Source organism: Ahaetulla prasina, chromosome 1 (genome assembly GCF_028640845.1).
Source record: "Ahaetulla prasina isolate Xishuangbanna chromosome 1, ASM2864084v1, whole genome shotgun sequence".
Taxonomy (NCBI): Eukaryota; Metazoa; Chordata; class Lepidosauria; order Squamata; family Colubridae; genus Ahaetulla; species Ahaetulla prasina.
In genome coordinates, this window is record NC_080539.1 from 352,514,097 (window position 1) to 352,536,234 (window position 22,138).

At 39.9% G+C, this 22,138-nt stretch overlaps 3 protein-coding genes and 1 pseudogene across 4 annotated transcripts in view; 1 reads left to right on the forward strand and 3 right to left on the reverse strand.

The window, feature by feature from the left end:
* DNAAF2 (dynein axonemal assembly factor 2) overlaps positions 1-3,134 on the forward strand; it is a 28,625-nt gene extending 25,491 nt beyond the window's left edge. Inside the window, exon 3 of one of the 2 annotated variants that reach the window (XM_058163129.1) lies at positions 418-3,134. In XM_058163129.1, coding sequence (XP_058019112.1) covers positions 418-906 — 489 coding nt within the window. In that variant the 3' untranslated portion in view covers positions 907-3,134. The remainder of the gene's footprint in view (positions 1-417) is intronic. The other variant, XM_058163130.1, reaches the window with a different exon arrangement.
* A 240-nt stretch (positions 3,135-3,374) lies between these two features.
* Positions 3,375-5,161, reverse strand: MGAT2 (alpha-1,6-mannosyl-glycoprotein 2-beta-N-acetylglucosaminyltransferase). The gene has a single exon (XM_058163135.1). The coding sequence runs from the start codon at positions 4,967-4,969 to the stop codon at positions 3,569-3,571; it is 1,401 nt and encodes a 466-aa protein (XP_058019118.1). The 5' UTR covers positions 4,970-5,161; the 3' UTR covers positions 3,375-3,568.
* A 193-nt stretch (positions 5,162-5,354) lies between these two features.
* LRR1 (leucine rich repeat protein 1) lies at positions 5,355-14,710 on the reverse strand. Its single transcript, XM_058162807.1, is given in 5 exon segments — positions 5,355-9,238; positions 12,952-13,552; positions 13,555-13,678; positions 14,488-14,586; positions 14,699-14,710. Coding segments are annotated over 5 exon segments (1,089 nt in total). The 3' UTR covers positions 5,355-8,985.
* Positions 14,711-15,200: 490 nt separating this feature from the next.
* LOC131187958 (leucine-rich repeat protein 1-like) lies at positions 15,201-19,889 on the reverse strand (annotated as a pseudogene).
* Positions 19,890-22,138: the final 2,249 nt, after the last annotated feature.

The window sequence follows — 22,138 nt, forward strand, 5'->3', positions numbered from 1 at the left end:
ATCCAAATGGCACATTAGAGACTGAAAGCCCAAGCAGATCAACTACTACTTCATCTAGGATCATAACATTTCTCCAGGAACAAAGTCCATATGGTACTGAGGCATTGAATAGGCAGAAGACATTTTGTATATACATTAATCATGATTCTTTTTTTGCTAAATACATACCAACTACCTGTCTGATATAATGCAACATTGCCTTCAAGCAAAGCCCCATTGCTTTGGTAGTTATATTCTGCTGTCAGTGTTAGGAAACACTCCAACGATGTTTACAGGAAGTATAGCAAGAAGATAGTAACACAGATGTGTGTTACTAGGTAAGACCAGGCAAGGAGGAAATGCAAGTTCTTCTGGTTTGGTTAATGGAGCTTTTTTTCTTAGATTGAAACAGTGAAATGTTTTGTCTCTTCCTCTCAGCAGATAGAGAATGATAGCCTGGAACTTGGCAGAAGAGAAAAAAGAGACGGCAGTGAAGAACAACAGGAACCGGGTGAACTTTTAACAGACGAAGAAAATTGCTCTGAACAAACCAAGAGTGTTTCAGGTTCATTTGTAGCTATGCAGACAGTGGGGCAAGTTGGCAAGGGATCAAGCTATTGTATAGAGTTTGACCCTGGTGATCCCAGTGAGAGGATTCTAGGGAAGTTGCAGATAAATAAATTACATGAGTCAGGACTTGCTGTGGCAACAAGCAAAAGAGCCACGTCCTTGGTCCAAGCTGAGCTTCAGGAAGGAGAGGAAATGAATGAACACAAGAAGTCCTCACAGAACGAAGAGTTTTATAGGTTAGCTCCCACTGTTTTAAAGGAAACTAACATGCAAGATGGTAATGTGGAATATACAAGCTGTCACAGAACACAGTGTGCAGCCACCTTTGAAAATGCTTTGCTGTATGAACTGGATTAAATCAGTTTCATAAGACTCTTACCTGAGTCTTCAGCTACCTCAAATTCTGCACTTACTGTGAAGTATACAAAGAGTCAAAGCTACGTAGAAATTGACATTCAATTGATGGAAGAAAAAAGGAACAGAAACTGCTTGTTCCTTCATTTAGTTCAAAGTTTCAGAGGTGACCAATTTGTTACTGAACTTTAAAAAGAAATAGGCAATTAAAGCTATACAGATTTCTCAGGGAAATCCTGATCCGAATTAGATGGCACAAGTTAGGAAAGCATGTAGAATGTGCAAAAAATCTGCAAACACCTTGACTTATAAGTGAACTGTAAATATGTTTTTTTAAATATCCCATTCTGTTTTCTCCAGTTTTCAGCCAAATGGCAAATAATAACCCAGTAAACATTCTCCAAAACTAGATGACATTTTACACACAGCCTTTGCTGTTAGAGTGCTTTCAACCGTGTATTTACACAGCTTGAGTGTTCTCATGCTATCTAGCATCCTATGGGTACGGAAAAGAATAAAGATTATTAACAATTAATTGCTAATTAATTGCAAAAATTTTCAGTCTTTTGGGAGCCCTTGTAATGTCTTAGCCACATTGGGGAAATTCTTCAAGTGGTAAGTGTAAAATGAAACCATTGAAACCAAATGGATTTATTTGTAACATGGCTAGGATTCTAATGCTGCTGGATTGTCAATTTCATTTACTTAAATTTTCAAAGAATTTAAAAGCTTAATTTAAAGACATTTTATAAGCATTGTCCTATTTTGTCACAACAACCAGTGGCAGGTTGAGGCTGTTTTTGTTAAGTGTAAGTCATATAAGTGTAAGTAATGTCATTAAATAATCATGGAAAGACTTTCCTATGCAAACGATAAGGTAGGTACCTCCATAAAAATATATTAGATAATACCATATTTGAAATTGTTACCCTTTTGAATATGCAGATCACATTAAAACTGTCTTATCCAGTTAAACTATCATTATATCCAAAACTACACAGTACACAATAACAGAACTATTCTAAATGTCAACTTAATTAAATTTCCTTGCTTAAACCAACTTATAATTATGCCCTAGAATTATCCATTAGGTGGAAAATGGCCTTTGGTGCTGTTGACAATTTGCTGGAAATTAGCAAGCAACATCGCACAGAGCAAACATTACAAAGTCAAGATTAAAGTTTCCATGAAGTAAATGAACTTTCATCAGTGACTTATGTGGTTCCTAGCTATGCTTAGTTTTAACTGGATTGTTTCATTTTGCAGATATTACAAACCAGAAATTTTAACAAAACTCACTTCTAAATAAGAATGATTTAAAAGAGTTTGCAGTCTTTCATCTATTTATCTTAAAGTTCTGTCTGCATATTCAAATGAAACTGTAATAAGAGATTGTATAAAATCTAATAAATCCTTCCTTTTGTAATCCTAAAAAATATCTTTATTTCAGAAAGGCAAAAAAAACAAGATGCGGAAAGCTGTAGTAGTTTTTCTGTTAATTCCTCCTAGTTTAATATGATCTGGATATCATTTTTAAAATATAATTTATCAAAAATATATATTTAAGACTAAGCTAGTTTGTTCCAATTATTTCTGTTATCTATTTGGACCTGTAATAAATTTTGGATTTTCTTTTGTTAAAAACTACGGATGTATTTTAGGATATTTGTTGGCATAATGAACTTTTATGTGGGTTATCTAGAAGAAATTTAAGACAAATTCTGTCGTAGAGCTGAGCATATAGTTTAATTAAATTGTGACTGTTTCCAAGCAAGGTTTTTTAGGGTATTAAGCCTAACACATATTGAGATATTTTAGAATGTTATTTTTCTAACATTCAAATTCTATACTCAATGTTCTATAATTATATTAGGCTGCCAAATCTAAAAGTTAAACTATTTCAATAGGAAGTAAATAATATATTTTTAAAAAGAGCTGTTTACATGTCTTATTTTTAGCACTGCATTATGCTAACATTTCTGTATTGAAAATTTTAATTTGTGATATTTAAATTCAAATAAAATGGATCCTATCAAACCATTGAAACTTGTATTACAAAAACATGATTTTTTTATTTTGGCATAATTAAAAAAGCTGCATAATTCTACATTAAAAGAAACCAATTTCATTTTTCTCATATAAGCACATAGAAAAAAAGATAATGCTTTTTGCAGGTATTAAGGTATCAAATTTCAAGCAAGCCAAGTAAAAAGGTTATAGAAATGGAATACTGAGGATCATACTCAGTATATTGTAAAGATAAAGGGGAGGGGGAGTAAGTTACAAAACAAACTTAAAAGCTAACTTTTGAAAACTCATGGACATTGAATAGCAAAGGACTGACAGGGCCCCCATAGATACAATTGCATCTACAATATTTATCTTTGTTAAAAACAAGTTTGAAGACTTTGGGAATATCTTATAAAAGGGACTAGATCTGTTGTAAAAAAAACCTCTCTTATTTCCAGTAAACAAGTAGACATTTATAGTTTTTATTTTGAGCATTGCTCCACATAATTATTCAGCGTCCAAAATTAATTACCGAATGACACTTCTGCAACCATCGCTGTCCATATTAAACTAGAAGCAAAATTCCAAGTATTTTGTTTGCGTATTTAAAAGACTAGTCAGTCCAAAAGAGACAAAGACTCAAATGTTCCTTCTTTCATTGTAATCTTCGGTAACTTTTACAGAGTTCATGGTCCCGAATATCACCCCAACCCCCGTTTTTCACATAGGGGCTCAAAGGGGTCATTGAGTACCGTTTGCTAATAGTTACGGTTTCAGGAAATAAGTATTGTTGATTGATATTTAACAGCGAGTCAATTTTGGCACTCTGAACAGAGGGTTGGCAAGATTTTTTGTGGTGCATGCCACAGTCACCAGTGTGGAAGATTCGGGGGATCTCTGGAACCAGCACCTTCCAGAAATGAGGAAGGCATCCTACAGTCAAATGCTGCAGAGTCCAGTCCCAGTTATAGTCATCATAGGTGCAGAAGGCATCAGTGCAGGCAATCAGTTGTTGGTATGTGTCCCTAGCAAACACCATGCCCATGTTGTGCTCTGTGGATTTCCATGTCTTCAATTCCACCTTGTCAGCCCGGCCAGCAAAGCTGCCACGCACAGTGGCGTAAGTACCCAAGGACAGCAACTGGCACTCAGGGCACTCCCGCTGTTTCAGGGCCCAGAGGCGTTGCAGGACATGGTAGAAGTCAGGTGCCAGGTAGTGGTCCTCTTCCAAGAAAACCACCAAGCCTGGGTGTTCCCGCAGAACACGCACCCTCTCCCACACAAAGTGAAGCTTCCACCACCAGTGGTGTTTGGTTTGGGTGAAAGTAGACTCACGGTAATGACCAAAGGCATCGGGGTAGTGAGCGTTGAGGCAGCCCGTGCGCAGCGCTGCCGCTTGGCCCACGTCGCGGGGACAATCGCGTGGGTCGGTGCCTGGGAACTCGCCCGGATACAGCTGCAAGCTGAAGGGGAAGAAAATCTGCAGGACCGCGCAAAAGTCCACGGAAGCGGCCAGCGCGTTCAACTCGGCGGACCACACGTCGTGGCTAAGCACGAGGAGCACTTTCTCCACGCCCGGCGCGCGTCGCAGCGAGTCCAACAGGATCCGGAGGTGCTCGGCGCGCTCATGCACCTGCACCACCAGCGCCACGGCCGCTTCTCCGGGGCCGGCGCTGCCTCCGCCAGGCCGCCAGCGCGCCTCGTTGCGAACCGGCTGGTCGAAGTTGAGTCGGTAGACCAGAGACCGGTAATGGAGGGTGCGATTCAATCCGGTCGGCGCCTCTTCCCGCGATATGGAAGAAGAATTGGGGGCCCGGCCGTTATTAACCGGAAGGCTGCTGCTGCTAACCGCCGGTGGCAACGGTCGATCTCCCGGGAGCAGCGGCGGCGGAGACGCAGCTTCTTCCCGTTTGCTGCTGCTGCTGCTGCTGCCGGTCACGCCGCCGCCGCCGCCGCCGGCCTCGCTTGTCCCTCCCCAAAGCACTAAGGCACAGGCGGCGGCGCCCAAGACCAGCAGCAGCGCCACCACTTTCCGCTTGTAGATGCGGAGTCTCATGGTCCGGGAGGTTTCCGCTTCTCCTGTGCCTTCCTCTCGGTCCTCACTTGCGGTGGCTTCGAGCCGGGCCTCGCGCGGCCCCCTGGCCCTTGGCGCTCATCAGCGGAACAAGCGAGCGCTCCAGGGTTCTAGGGTGTCCGACTGCTCGGGCCGCCGCCGCCGCGCGCGCATCCTCTCCCTCGTTTCCTTGGTCGAAGACGAAAGAGGCGGCGCGGCCGGATGAAGAGCTAGTGAGCGGAGGAAGGGAGGGAGGAAGGAAGGAAGGAGGGACCCGAGCGACTCCGCCCCGGACGCACCAGCCGGCCACGCTGCCTCAGTCGGGGCTGCAGCAACCTCAGGACCTCCCTCTCCAGGCGCGGCTTCCGGATCCGGACTACCCGCTTCGTTCGCTGGAGGGGCCGTAATCAGGGCTGAACGATTGCTGTTCGTTTAGCTAGAGGCGCTCTTGGAAAAAGGAGTCGCTTCGCACCGACGTTCCCGAGATGAAACTAATTGGTAGGAGGCAAAAAAGAGCAAATATTCCGCCGTCCAAATTTTTCCGGCCTTTTAAGTAACTTATTTTATTTATTTATTTATTATTTAATTTTTTATACCGCCCTTCTCCCGAAGGACTCAGGGCGGTGTACAGCCAAATTAAAACAATACAATGTACAAATTAAAACAACAATTAAAATACATATTCTATAAATGGCCGAAAATTAAAACCGTCGAATTAGACCCATAATAAAATACCCCAGTTAAAATTATTAAAATTCAGAAATTTAAACATTTAAAAATCAAGCCAGGACCGCTTGGATAAACAAATACGTTTTCAATTCACGGCGAAAGGTCCGAAGGTCAGATATTTGGCGCAAACCGGGGGGGAAATTCGTTCCAGAGGGTAGGTCCTCCAACAGAGAAGGCCCTTCCCCTGGGGGCCGCCAGCCGACATTGCTTGGCGGACGGCACCCTGAGAAGACCCTCTCTGTGTGAGCGTACGGGTCGGTGGGAGGCATGAGGTAACAGCCGGCAGTCCCGTAAGTACCCGGATCCTAAGCCATGGAGCGCTTTAAAGGTAGTAACCAACACCTTGAAGCGCACCCGAAAGACCACATGTAGCCAGTGCAGACTGCGCAGGAGCGGTGTTACCCCGGAGCAACGTGTGGCTCCCTCAATCACCCGCGCAGCTGCATTCTGGACTAACTGAAGCCTCCGAGTGCACTTCAGGGGTAGCCCCATGTAGAGAGCATTGCAATAATCCAGACGAGAAGTGACGAGCATGAGTGACCGTGCATAAGGCATCCCGGTCAAGAAAGGGGCGCAACTGGTGAACCAGGCGGACCTGGTAAAAGGCTCTCCTGGAGACGGCCGCCAACTGGTCTTCAAACGACAGCCGTCCATCCAGGAGAACGCCCAAGTTGCGCACCCTTTCTGTTGGGGCCAATGACTCACCCCCAACAGTCAGCCGCGGTTGCAGCTGACTGTACCGGGGTGCCGGCATCCACAGCCACTCCGTCTTGGAGGGATTGAGCTTGAGCCTGTTTCTCCCCATCCAGACCTGTATGGCTTCCAGGCACCGGGACAGCACTTCGACAGCTTCGTTGGGGTGGCCCGGGGTGGAAAAGTACAGCTGAGTATCATCAGCGTAAAGCTGGTAACTCACCCCAAAGCCACTGATGACCTCGCCCAACGGCTTTATATAGATGTTGAACAGGAGAGGCGAGAGAATCGACCCGAGGCACCCCACAAGTAAGGCGCTTCGCGGTCGATCTCTGCCCTCCTGTCAACACCGTCTGTGACCGGTCAGAGAGATAGGAGGAGAACCACCGATAAACAGTGCCTCCCACTCCCAAACTCTCCAACCGGTGCAGCAGGATACTATGGTCGATGGTATCAAAAGCCGATGAGAGATCTAACAGGACCAGGGCAGAGGAGCAACCCCTATCCTTGGCCCTCCAGAGGTCATCCACCAATGCGACCAAAGCTGTTGAAGCAATAGAAGAGAATATTTGGATTGAACTGTGGCGTTCCTTCGTTGCTCTCTGCTTGGTTATTTTCTTGCGGACTGTTGCCTAGATCAGGGATCTCCAAACTTGGCAACTTTAAGACTTGTGGAATTCTGGGAATTGAAGTCCAAAAAGTTGCCAATGTTGGAGACCCCTGGCCTAGCTGGGTAATGAAACCGCTGCAAAACAACAAATCTCAGGGACCCCCAAGGATTCCCAAACTCCAAGCTCAAAGAACACCAGGGATCCCCAAACTTTCGTTGTTTCGATAGACAATGGGCAACTTATTCTCTCCAGTGAGGTTTTCTAACTATCCTAACTTGTTGGCCATACAGTACTTGTATAAGACCTGAAAGCCCAAATTAGGAGCAGATCACCCCAAAAGTTGACAGTGACTTGATAGTCCATAATCAGTTAATTGTGTGTACAGTACATAAATGTGGTCTGGGCCACCAAAGATCTCAGTTGGAGAACTTTTTCTCATTTCCTACCTGCTCCCTTCTTGAAAAGCAGTCAACTCTCTCCCAATTCATGTCTTTCCTTGTGAGCTCATCTGTACCCCAACAATGATGTTTTACATAAGCTATATCCATGGTTTTAGTGTAGATTATGTTTGTTAGGTGAAATGTGCTGAGACCCTGGCTCAAAGTAGGGGGTTTTTTTTGCCTAAGGGGGGGACTAGAAATCAGTTTTCTGGTTTCTAGATTTTTTAATTGTTGGAAGGAAAATCCATCTGGTTCAGTTTCAAGCTGGGCGAAAGATGCTGGAAATAAAATGCAGCCTGGAGGCTGATTGGAAAGGAAGGTTCCGTTTATTGATGAACAGAACCACCAAGGATTGTGGTTCTAATACAGCTGACAAAATGGAGTTTAGAGTGGGTGGATTTTTTTATACCTTCTGGATTTCTATGGGGATCATAGCTGGCTCTATAGGCAAAAGAGGAAATGCAAATCCTGTTTGAGCTAATTTTGTCAACCTTTTGTTTTTGCTTATTTGAGTTTCCATCTTGACCCAGTTTTTTTGAAGGGATTACCAAATCTGTATTTCTAAAAGCTGGCCTCAATTTCTGCCTGGGGCAGGGAAACTTGAGGCTGGTTTCTGCCCCTCTTAAGATTTTTTTGTTTCTTCTATAGGGGAAATATTTTATCCTGCCTTTTTAATATTTCCCAAAATATTTCATTCTTGGGGGAGGGGCTTCCCACAAAAGTATTAAGTTTTATTTCCTGTAGTAACAAGAGAATTTCTGTATTTTTCTCTGAGACTGGAAAAAAATTTCTAGATTCATGGTGTAGTTAAAGCACCCTGTTTTATTCTAAGCAGAATTTCCATCTGACCTGGTAATAAATCTTGTTATGCTGATTTTAAAATCTCAGCTGATGTCTGGAAATTATTGTTTACAGTGTTATAAAAACCACATAATTATTCAGTATAATTACAGTAAACAACTTTAAAAATACTACCATTCTGATTCACGTTTGTAAATATGATTGGTTACATTGGTGCAACAAATTTCCTTTGATAGGCATGTACAGATTGCACGAAATGTACATTTATTTTTAAAAATGAATATCAAATACTGTCATGAGTTCAGCACTTCCATTTTCAAAGAATGGTTTATAAATTTAAGCATTTTTCAAATGATTGCAAATTCTGCATTCAAAACACTGCATGTTTTACAGCATATCTGAAAATATGTTTTTACCCCAAAAAAATCATTAAACATTATTATAAAAATAGTGCTAAAATAAAGAATAGAAAAGGAATTTTTTCCCAGTTGAGAGGATGTGAGCTCCAGCAATTCCATTCACAGCATTATACAGGAGTTAGGAAGGAACTGGCACCTGGCATCAGGAATAATACCGTTATCTAACACTTTAAAGTTTTTAAATGTTTTATGCAATTTTCAGATAATAAAAAAGGAGATGGTTTACAGATGAGAAGCCTTGTTTCAGCATATTATTGTTTCCTTTTCTTCCAATACAAAACAGAAGTTAGCATTTGCTGAATAAAACTTCTCAGATTATAATCTGATCACCTCACACTTTGCAGATGTCTATCCAGAAACTGAGAATAGCAGGTGAGAGAGCAAAAATAGCAAAGAATGGGGGCCTCTGTGCCTCCCATATTATCCACAAGAACAACTGTGTGTGCTACACTGTGCAGATTCATAGTCACTGTTGTCTGAATGAAGCAGGTCACGCAAGCCCGTCCACATTGACAAGTTTTTGTCATCTCAAGATCATCACAAAGGTGATAAGGAAGAATGTGGCAATCATATGGGACCCTACAAAAAAGAAAATGGCATTCATATTAGATTTACTTCCCTAAAACATTGGTAAAAGGTGCGATGTGAAGAAGTTATTGGAATGAGAGACTAAATTAAAAAAACTTGGAAATATATTTTAGATAGAATTTTTCTAAAATCCATTTCTCTGACAGTTTGAACTGAGCTATGATTTAATGTAGGATTATAAATTGAGGCACTTTTAGCCAATTTACTTAATGACCTTGAACAAATAACTTCCTCAATCCTGTCTACCTCATGGGGTGATTATTATGGGAGACATACAAGAATGGAGGGCTATATATGCTATTTTAATTGAAAATTGGGAAATCTAATACTATGTAACACTTTCATATTTTATTGCTCTAGAAGTATTTGCTAATAAAGACATACATGTAGTTACTTTCCTTAGAGTTGACTAATGAAAGCAAATAATGAAGTTGTCCTGAAAGAAGGGTCAGACCAAGACTAACAAACAATTGAAATTATGATAACACAGGTAGTCCTCGATTTACAGCCATTCATTTAGTGACCATTCAAAATAAGAAAGTGATTTATGGCCATTTTTCACACTTATGACTATTGGAGTATCCCCAACATCATATAATCAAGATTTGGACGCTTGGCAACTGGTTCACATTTATGATGGTTGCAGTGCCCCAGAGTCATGTGACCTTCTGACAACATCAATGGAGAAGTCAGGTTCACTTATGGAAATGAACACAAGCCTATCTTGCCACTGCATGAGAGACCAGATAGCATAATTTGAGCATTTTCAGTGAGGAACTGCAATATGAGCACTTGTACTGTATACTGTTGCCCTGCCTATTTAACTTATATGCAGAGCACATCATGAGAAAGGCAGGTCAAGATGAATCACAAGTTGGAATTAAGATTGCTAGGAGAAATATCAACAACCTCAGATATGCAGGTGGTACTACTCTAATGGCAGAAAGTGAAGAGGAATTAAAGAGCTTCTTGATGAGGGTGAAGGAGGAGAGTGCAAAAGTTGGGTTGAAACATTAAGAAAACTAAGATGATGGGATCCAGCCCTCTCAATTCCTGGCAAATAGATGGGGAAGAAATGGAGGTAGTGACAGATTTTATTTTCCTGGGCTCCAAGATCGCTGCAGATGGGGACTGCAGCCAAGAAATTAAAAGATGCTTGCTCCTGGGGAGGAAAGCTATGGCAAATCGAGATAGTATACTAAAAAGCAGAGACATCACCCTGCCAACAAAAATGTGTATAGTCATGGCTATGGTTTTCCCAGTTGCAGTGTATGACTGTGAAAGTTGGACCATAAGGAAGGCTGAGCACTAAAGAATTGAGGCCTTTAAGCTATGGTGTTGGAGAAGACTCCTGTGGACTGCAAGGCGATCAAACCGGTCAGTCCTAGAGGAGATCAACACTGATTGTTCTTTAGAAGGCCAGATGAGATGATGATGAAGATGACACTCAAATACTCTGGCCACCTAATGAGAAGGAAGGATTCACTGGAGAAGAGTCTAATGCTGGAAACGATTGAGGGCAAAAGAAGATGAATGAGGTGGCTGGATGGAGTCACTGAAGCAGTTGGTATTGAGCTTAAATGGACTCCGGGGGATGGTAGAGGACAGGAAGGCCTGGAGGAACATTGTCCATGAGATCGCGATGGGTCAGACATGACTTCGTGACTAACAACTGTGCTCCATCTAAATTATTTTGGAATATTACTTTTACTGTTTGATTATTGTGAATACATTTTATTAAATATAGGAGGCGTGGTGGCTCAGTGACTTAATGATGTTGGAGAAATAGAGGGGGTCTTTTCATCAGCAGTTCGAGCTATAGCACTGCATGGCAGGTGAGCTCCCGTCACTTATTTCAGCTTCTGCCGCTCCCCCGCAGCAGTTAGAAAGCACTGAACACCTAGCAGTTAGAAAGCACAAACACCTAGAAGCAAACAAAGTAATAACCAAAAGCCAACATGGGTTTGTCAAAAACAGATCATGCCAGACTAATCTTACAGCATTCTTTGACAAAGTGACAAAATTAGTGGACCAGAGAAATACTGTCTGTACTGTAATATAATTTACTTGGACTTCAGTAAAGCATTTGATAAAGTAGGCTATAACCTACTACTAGATAAAATAGAAAAATGTGGGTTAGACAGCACTACCACCAGATGGATTTGTCACTGGCTGACCAACTGCACTCAACGTGTAGTCCTCAATGGAACTACATCTACATGAAGGGAAGTATGCAATGGAGTACCCCAAGGCTCTGTTTTAGGCCCAGAACTCTTCAACATCTTCATCAATGACTTGGACAAGGGGACAGATGGGGAACTCATCAAATTTGCAGATGACACCAAGCTGGCAGGAATAGCCAACACTCCCAGAAGATAGGCTCAAGATACAGAAGGATCTTGACAGACTTGAACATTGGGCGCTATCTAACAAAATGAAATTCAACAGTGAAAAAAGTAAGGTTCTACATTTAGGCAAAACCCCCAAAATGCACAGGTATCGTATATGTGGTACCTTGCTCAATAGTAGTAACTGTGAGAGGGATCTTGGAGTCCTAGTGGACAACCATTTAGATATGAGCCAGCAGTGTGCAGCATCTGCCAAAAAAGCCAACACAGTTCTGGGCTACATAAACAGAGGGATAGAATCAAGATCATGTGAAGTGTTAATACCACTTTATAATGCCTTGGTAAGGCCACACTTGGAATATTACATTCAATTTTGGTCGCCACGATGTAAAAAAGATGTTGAGACTCTAGAAAGAGTACAGAGAAGAGCAACAAAGATGATTAGGAGACTGGAGGCTAAAACATGAAGAACAGTTGCAGGAACTCGGTATGCCTAGCTTAATGAAAAGAAGGACTAGGGGAGACATGATAGCAGTGTTCCAATATCTCAGGGGTTGCCACAAAGAAGAGGGAGTCAAACTATTCTCCAAAGCACCTGAGGGTAGAACAAGAAGCAATGGGTGGAAACTAATCAAGGAGAGATGCAACTTAGAACTAAGGAGAAATTTCCTGACAGTACAATTAATAAGTGGAACAACTTGCCTGCAGAAGTTGTGAATGCTGCAACACGGAAATTTTTAAGATGATATTGGATAACCATTTATCTGAAATGGTTTAGGGTTTCCTGCCTAAGCAGGGGGTTGAACTAGAAGACCTCCAAGGTCTCTTCCTACTCTGTGATTATGATTATGTTCTATGTGACACGACCACATCAGTGGGGAGAAAAGCTGGTGCTTTGTGCAGGTGATCAGATTCCTGCCAGCTCTGAACCTACTACTAATTTGAATTAGCATTGTAGTCTCCTGGTTAGTGTAACAATACTATATACTAATAAACAGGGAAGGTTATGATCTACTTTTTCAATCAAATAAATACATATTATTTCCAATATTCTTAGACTAATGTGTGTACCAGAGCACTGATATAAGTCAAAATATTGCTCTACAACGCTATATGTAAAGCATATATTTGCCTCCCTCGTATGCAGCTGAAACCACTCTTTTGCCCTTGTAGCCCATAGCAAGCAAACCAGATGATTTACATACAAACCAATGAACGCTTTGCCATTTTAAAAAAAACTTCCCCATCATCCTTCTCAAGATTCCTCTTGCCAATTAAAATGTTAAATAAGGAAATTGAGAAAACGATTTTTTAAAAGAATTTTAAAGAATTTAAACTAGAGTCTGTCCCTTTTACCTGTTATTGATGGTTGCTCTTGCAGAATATTCTAGTAAAGTCAGTGGTATTTTTAAGTGTATATCCGGAACAAGTGGTTTCGGCTGCTCAAAATGATTTCCAAATAAATCCAGGCTCTCAAGTGAGAGTTTAGCAAATTCACTGGGCAAAAATGGGAGTTTATTACGAGCCACAGATAAGAAGCGGAGATGCGACAGTTGACCAATCTTGAATGGCAATCTAATCAGATTATTATCATCTAACTTCAAATGTATGAGTTTCTGCAAGTAGCAAAACTGTGCAGGCAGCGCTTTGATTTTATTCTGGCTGAGATCCAGAGACTGAAGTGATTTTCTGAGAGTGGAGTTACACAGAGCCACATTGAATGACTCCAAGTGATTGTCCTGTAGATTGAGCTCCTGAAGGCAAACAAGGTCCCCAATAGTTGCTGGGAGCTTTTTAATACTATTGTGGCTCAAGTCCAGTTTCCGAAGGCTTCTCAGGCAAAGCATACGCATATCTATACGAGCTAATTTGCAATAGGAGGCTTGGAGATACTCCAGAGAGTATGGGAAATTCCGAGTTAAAGGATAATCCTTCTTTGATGTTATGGTCATCTTGGTTTTGGTTTTTCAACTTCAGAGGCCTTTGGTGACACCAGCTTAGAAAGTGGTAAAGTTTCCTCTTTGGTGCCTTGATGAGCCAATTTCACTGCATAAAGGAAAGTCCTCAGCTCACTGACATTTGCCTGCAAACAAAATGATGCACTTTGATAAACAACATGTATAATTCATTTGGGTTTGGGTTTCTTTGGGAGAAGTACATAATTTTCTAAATTATGAAATAAATGCACTGAGGCAGCAAAAAGTTATAGCCTGGTCATTACTTTCAAACAGATATATAGATATGTACTACAGATTAGAAGTTCAAAAACTGCCAACTGTAAATTTCTTAAATTTGTAATGTCAGAAAATTCATTAGTGAAGTTTTTTTTCTTGTTGCCTCCAAACTACTGTATATAAACTGTGATTATTCTACTTTAAAATGTTTGAACATCCCTCCTCCTCATTCTCCACCCGCCCCTCCAATTAAAATGGAATTGCCAAGATATCTCCCTTTAAAGGTAAAAGTAAAGGTTCCCCTCCCACATATGTGTTAGTCGTTCCAGACTCTAGGGGGCGTTGTTCATCTCTGTTTCAAAGCTGAAGAGCCAGCGCTGTCCTAAGACGTCTCCATGGTCATGTGGCTGGCATGACTAAATGCCAATGGCGCATGGAACGCTATTAGCTTCCCATCAACGGTGGTCCCTATTTTTCTACTTGCATTTTTTACATGCTTTCGAACTGCTAGGTTGGCAGAAGCTGGGACAAGTAATGGGAACTCACCCCGTTACATGGCACTAGGGATTCGAACCACTGAACTGCCAACCTTTCGACTGACAAGCTCAGCGTCTTAGCCACTGAGCCACCACATCCCCCTACCTCCCTTTAAGTTTTCTTTAATTTTAAAGGCAAAAATTATGTGACTTAGTCTACTTGCCTCTAGTAGATCTCATACCTTGCTAAGACAAATATCCACAGCTGGTTCTTTTAGCCGTACAGTGGCTTTTCCTTCATCCACAAACTTGGTAAAAAGCTGGTCTATGTTTTCTTTCAACTGTTTTTAAAGAAACAAATTGTAGAACCATGAACAAGCAATCTATGATAAATTTTAAGACTCTGTCTTCATAGAACCAGATGTTGAGACCAAGAAAAGAGAACAGTTTCACAATCCTCTTCATTATTCAAATGATTTTTCAAATGTATAGCCATATAGCCAAATAAATCACCAGCCTGATTCAGTAAGACTAAAGAAAAGAATATCGGTGGGAGTCTAATACAATGCAGAATCCATCTTAAATATTTTTAAATGTGCTAAATTCTATAATATCAAATATTAAAGATGTTAGTAATCTTACATCTTATTTGTATAATAACCTAGAGTTTTCAAGCTGTGTTTGGCAGAACCCTAGATTTCAGAGAAGAAGCTTAATGTTTCTGTGAGAGATTAAGGGCAAAAATATCTTTTAAAAGTTCACCTAAATACCCACAGAAGCCTATAGCAATTTTTCTATGGAGAAGTAATCACATGCCAATCATTAATTTATTTGTTTAAAATATTAACATCCAGAGTGGATAAAAATGGATGATTTTTAAAAAAATTAAAAAAAAAGTTAATTTAAATTAGATTTTTAAAAGAATTTTAAAGAATTTAAACTAGAGTCTGTCCCTTTACCTGTTATTGATGGTTGCTCTTGCAGAATATTCTAGTAAAGTCAGTGGTATTTTTAGTGTATATCCGGAACAAGTGGTTTCGGCTGCTCAAATGATTTTCAAATGTATAGCCATATAGCCAAATAAATCCAGGCTCTCAAGTGAGAGTTTAGCAAATTCACTGGGCAAAAATGGGAGTTTATTACGAGCCACAGATAAGAAGCGGAGATGCGACAGTTGACCAATCTTGAATGGCAATCTAATCAGATTATTATCATCTAACTTCAAATGTATGAGTTTCTGCAAGTAGCAAAACTGTGCAGGCAGCGCTTTGATTTTATTCTGGCTGAGATCCAGAGACTGAAGTGATTTTCTGAGAGTGGAGTTACACAGAGCCACATTGAATGACTCCAAGTGATTGTCCTGTAGATTGAGCTCCTGAAGGCAAACAAGGTCCCCAATAGTTGCTGGGAGCTTTTTAATACTATTGTGGCTCAAGTCCAGTTTCCGAAGGCTTCTCAGGCAAAGCATACGCATATCTATACGAGCTAATTTGCAATAGGAGGCTTGGAGATACTCCAGAGAGTATGGGAAATTCCGAGTTAAAGGATAATCCTTCTTTGATGTTATGGTCATCTTGGTTTTTGGTTTTTCAACTTCAGAGGCCTTTGGTGACACCAGCTTAGAAAGTGGTAAAGTTTCCTCTTTGGTGCCTTGATGAGCCAATTTCACTGCATAAAGGAAAGTCCTCAGCTCACTGACATTTGCCTGCAAACAAAATGATGCACTTTGATAAACAACATGTATAATTCATTTGGGTTTGGGTTTCTTTGGGAGAAGTACATAATTTTCTAAATTATGAAATAAATGCACTGAGGCAGCAAAAAGTTATAGCCTGGTCATTACTTTCAAACAGATATATAGATATGTACTACAGATTAGAAGTTCAAAAACTGCCAACTGTAAATTTCTTAAATTTGTAATGTCAGAAAATTCATTAGTGAAGTTTTTTTTCTTGTTGCCTCCAAACTACTGTATATAAACTGTGATTATTCTACTTTAAAATGTTTGAACATCCCTCCTCCTCATTCTCCACCCGCCCCTCCAATTAAAATGGAATTGCCAAGATATCTCCCTTTAAAGGTAAAAGTAAAGGTTCCCCTCCCACATATGTGTTAGTCGTTCCAGACTCTAGGGGGCGTTGTTCATCTCTGTTTCAAAGCTGAAGAGCCAGCGCTGTCCTAAGACGTCTCCATGGTCATGTGGCTGGCATGACTAAATGCCAATGGCGCATGGAACGCTATTAGCTTCCCATCAACGGTGGTCCCTATTTTTCTACTTGCATTTTTTACATGCTTTCGAACTGCTAGGTTGGCAGAAGCTGGGACAAGTAATGGGAACTCACCCCGTTACATGGCACTAGGGATTCGAACCACTGAACTGCCAACCTTTCGACTGACAAGCTCAGCGTCTTAGCCACTGAGCCACCACATCCCCCTACCTCCCTTTAAGTTTTCTTTAATTTTAAAGGCAAAAATTATGTGACTTAGTCTACTTGCCTCTAGTAGATCTCATACCTTGCTAAGACAAATATCCACAGCTGGTTCTTTTAGCCGTACAGTGGCTTTTCCTTCATCCACAAACTTGGTAAAAAGCTGGTCTATGTTTTCTTTCAACTGTTTTTAAAGAAACAAATTGTAGAACCATGAACAAGCAATCTATGATAAATTTTAAGACTCTGTCTTCATAGAACCAGATGTTGAGACCAAGAAAAGAGAACAGTTTCACAATCCTCTTCATTATTCAAATGATTTTTCAAATGTATAGCCATATAGCCAAATAAATCACCAGCCTGATTCAGTAAGACTAAAGAAAAGAATATCGGTGGGAGTCTAATACAATGCAGAATCCATCTTAAATATTTTTAAATGTGCTAAATTCTATAATATCAAATATTAAAGATGTTAGTAATCTTACATCTTATTTGTATAATAACCTAGAGTTTTCAAGCTGTGTTTGGCAGAACCCTAGATTTCAGAGAAGAAGCTTAATGTTTCTGTGAGAGATTAAGGGCAAAAATATCTTTTAAAAGTTCACCTAAATACCCACAGAAGCCTATAGCAATTTTTCTATGGAGAAGTAATCACATGCCAATCATTAATTTATTTGTTTAAAATATTAACATCCAGAGTGGATAAAAATGGATGATTTTTAAAAAAATTAAAAAAAAAGTTAATTTAAATTAGATTTTTTTAAAATCAAATTTATTTCCATAAAACGCTTTTGGAATAAAAATCTACCTAAAAATAGTTTTCTATTTAAAATACATTAATAATTTAGTTTATTCAGAATGAAATGGAGCTTAGATAGCATGAGGCTTTATATTCTGCAATATTGGGAGTGTTGCTGAGTCAACAGCAGGTCAAAAGAGGAACCACTGCGGGATAGAGATGACAGATGCTCTTTAAAAATTATGATTAAAATAGTTAATTTACATCAAGCCCGTTTTCTAGTGATTTCAATCGACTTGATTTAAATCAAATCCACCTTGTTAACATCCCAAGTGATTGTTTTAATACTTGTATCTATTTTGTAAAATTTAAAGAACTTTAAATAAATTACAAGTATATTTTGTTGCTGATTTTCTATCACTAGACTAGAGCCTTGAATAGGTTTTTTCAGGGTTTTTTTTTTAATCCAACCAGTTTCATCTGAAAAATACTGAATGCCACTGATGCAAGCTTTTTAATCCCAATATTATTACACTTTCAAAACTCTACCTTATTTATTATACGTGACTAAATCAAAACTTGTTTTATTATTGATACTTTGTGGTTGAAGTCTATACAAGAATTCCTGTTTGACAATGATCTTATAAATTGATAAATGCAATCTGGTCTTGATTTCTCATAGTTTTTGCAACTTTACTCTTTTTTGGATTGAGTACAGTTTACCATCTTTCATACAAACACACAGTGCATCAATTCTACATATAATAAACCTATATCTAATTCACAGAATGCATTTATCTCATTAGGATACTTTTCTGTTTTAACTCTCTTCTCAAATCCTCATCCATCTGCGATCTCACCTCAGATCTCCTGACAATACCTGCTGCTAACAGTTCATTTTTGTTCTGTTTAGATCATGATCATGTCCAAGCTCTTGCTTTCATTGTTGCTTAGTGTATAAACTTTTAAGGACTATATGCTTTTGTAGGAAGTATACTCTCCAATAGGAGAGTCTAGGTATTTTTGCTAAGGAGTGTTGGCTCCTGGAGCCCAGGAAGAGGGCTTTTTCTGCTGTGGTATCTGCTTTGTCAAACATTATTCCAACTGAGATTAGGTTACTTATCTTTGCCTTTCGCAAGACCTTTAAAACCTTGGCTTTATTTCTGAGCCTGGGGCCCTGGAAGATTAATAAAGCCCACTGAAGACCTCTGGCTTTGCTGATGGTTGATGCCTAGCTGCTACGTGTTTTTATTTTATATTTATTTCCAGCCTGTGACTGTAATAAAACGCTGTTCCATTCTAGATATTTCTTTTACCTTGTTTTTACAACTGTTTATTATAAAAACAGGGTCATGTTGTGAGACGGGTGGCTATATAAAATCAAATAAATGAATGAATGAAGATACTGGCTTAGAAACCAGTAAACGTGAGTTCTGGTCCCACTTTAAGCATGAAAAATAGGCTGGGTAACTTTGGGCCAGTCACTCTCTCACAGCCCAAATCATCTCGCAGGGTTGCTGTTATGGTAGAAAACGGAAGAGGGAGTGTTGGTAAGTTTGCTGTCTTGAACTGTGTATGTATGCATATATATATATATATATACATATATATTGCCTTACACACTGTAAGCCGCCCTGAGTCTTCGGAGAAGGGCAGGATATAAATGTAAATAAATAAATTTTTTTAAAAAAACATATATATATATATATGTTTGTGTGTGTGTGTATGTATGTATGTATGTATTTATGTACACACACACACACATATATATAAATGGGTCAAAATGATAAATAGGCAGGTAAGTAGGTAGGTAGATAGGTAGGTAGATAGATGCAAGTAGAAGCTGAATAAGCTATCAGCAAAAAAAGATTGTGATTTATGGCTATCATTTCTTAAGAGGGATCAAACTCAAACAAAACACCTTCCGGCGTTAAAGGGACCGTGCACACTTCCAATTAGGCATGGAGGACCCAAGACCGAGGAAAGGAGCAAGGGACACCGACCCCTCACCCCACCCCACCCCCTTCCCTCTCCGCGGTTCCTCACTTGGTATTTGGCTCCAGGGCGGTGGCGCGCAGTGCTGACCAGAAGGCAGATGCCTCCATCCCCTCCGGTTGGCTTGCCCAGGGCAAGCAGAGCCCTGGCAGCGCGTCCCGGGGCCCGCATCCCCGCTGAGGGCAGCAGGCGACTCACCACCACCACGTCGCACGGGAGTCGCATTTCCGACGAGCTCCGCCACAAGCGCCCCACCAACTCTTTCAAAACAGACCGGCTGAGAGGAAGGCGCTTCCCGCCACCTGCGCGCGCAACCCTCGGAGGATGAGAAACAGGAGGAGGCGGCGGAAGCGGAGCCTTTCTTCCATCTCTTCCACGCTTGCGCGGAACTTGAGCAGATCCGCTTACTTGATAGCGTGCCCGATTTCTTTCAGAGTTTGCGCTGACGGATTCGGAATGCTAATTCTCTCCCCCTCCCCATTTTTCCTTCCTGGGACTATTGTGGTTCTTTACCGTCAAGTCGAGGTCAACTCACGGCGGCCTTGCGAAGAATTGTCCTGAACTGAGTTCGGTCTTTCGTTCAGGGACTTATTGCGTAATTCCCATCTGTTAAATTCGGGAAGTGTAACATGGATTGATCTCACTAGAATTAAATAAGAAAAAATAAACGCCATAGCAGAGCCAGGACCTTCTTTTCTTGCCTATGATGCTGTCTATCAATACAGTATTTGGTTCAATACAATATTTGGTGGAATTATGTTGCTAATAAACGTTGGTCTTTTTGATACGCTGTGATTTATTGTGTCCTTACTTAAATGATCTTTGATTTCTGATTTAGCATTGCATTATATTCTGAAGGGTCTACAAATTGTATTGTTCCAACTAAGGAAGAGTAAAGACTCGCCTTTCAGACTCTTCCTTAATTTGTTTTCTTAAGCATACAGCTGTTAATGAATTATTTTCCTACAGTATATTGCATTTCAAAATCAATATTCTACCAAAAAATAAAATATTGTGAAATCAAGCCCTATTGGATTACTCCTAATTGTTTCTAATTCTGACAGGAGAGAAAGAACTGCCCAAGCAGCTAATATTTTAATAGGTATATAGCACAAACTAATTATCGTTACTGGGATTCAGAATTGGATTGTTCTGAGAGAGTTATTTCCCTAATTCATGCAGAGTTGCATATGGATTTACAGTGAGAACTATGTCATCCAGTTCATTATAAGTGAAAATTGTAAAACTAAAAGATGTGGACTCCAATTCCCAGAATTCCCCAGGCAGCAATTTTAGTGCTTACTTTAATAAGATACGGGTATTAATTTCTGAAAAAGTTGAAGGCATTTATAATTTTCAAATTCTTTTTTTAAAGGGCAAACAATTGTCCTTGTTCTGTAAAATACAAATGTTCCCCCATCCATTTAAGGGAGATAGAAAACAACAACAATAACCAACTGTCCAGGTTTCTGGTGCTTTGTGTCTATTGAGTCTGGATCAATCTGATTATTTGGATTCAAAAAAGAACCTGCAACAATGCTTTTGTAGAGGAGCTGCTTGGAGTCTTTCTGGAAGCCTCATTTGCAGTGAGCTTCACATTTTGCATGGGGCTGACATTTGGCATGTAAAGGCACACATGATCCCTAATAGAGCTTAGCAACATCTTAATAGAATTAGGAATACAGTTTAGGTTCTCAGTATTTTTCAGCCATTAGACTAGAGCATTTCAATGTGACTAACTTTCAAGAGTGGAAAACTTGTGAGAAATGGATTGAATATGGACTTCAGTTGATACACTTCCATATAAGCTGTGTCTCTGTATGTACACACATAAATGTTAGAAAACACAGTGTCGAGATTCATTCCTCACTGCTTTCAAATATCAATTAACAGCAGATTGATTGTTTTATCTGGGAATGTTTGAACATCTCACCCCCTCTGATCCTTACAGAATTAAAATAATGGGCATTTATAAAACCAGCCATTTCCTAAGATTGATCCATTACCTTGCTGAGACAAATATCCATTTCTGGTTTTTCAACCTTATGGTGGTTTTTCCTTCCTCTGCGTCACTAAAAACTTCTATATTCTCTCTCAACCATTTTATACAGGAACAAAAAGAGAATATGTTGAAATAAAAATGAATAAAGAACATATACATTCAGTGTACTATATTTTCAAACTGATACATAGATGCAGAGAACAAAGGAACAAATCATAACTTCTGCTCGTCTTGAAAATAAAAAACATCAGTAGTGAAGATAGGCTAGCTAGTTAGCAAACTGACCTGAGCTCAATTTACTAATCTTTTTTTAAGTTTCAGTAATACAGTTTCCCCATCACTACTGCCTTTTCTTTCTTACCATTCTATTTGTATCACAATAACAATATTCCAAAGATCCATCCCTGGGTTTTCACATCAGGAACAAAACAACAATGATCCCAAAGAAGTTTAAGAAGAATGGAAAGCCACAGATTTTATATTTGAGAAGATAAAGGTAAGCTTCTGCTTTGAAAATTTGCCGTTTACCAAAAGTGGACACTGATGGAATGAATAGACACAAAACATATTCCTTTAGAAACTTTGCTATCTACAAATCTAGACCAGCATAAATACAAAACAGGTTATTAATTAGTTAAGGACCATTACTAGGTTATCATGAATCAGACATTTAGATCAGGAGTCTCATTCATAGCTGTGAGTTGTGTAATGTATTACTGTAAGTTTTG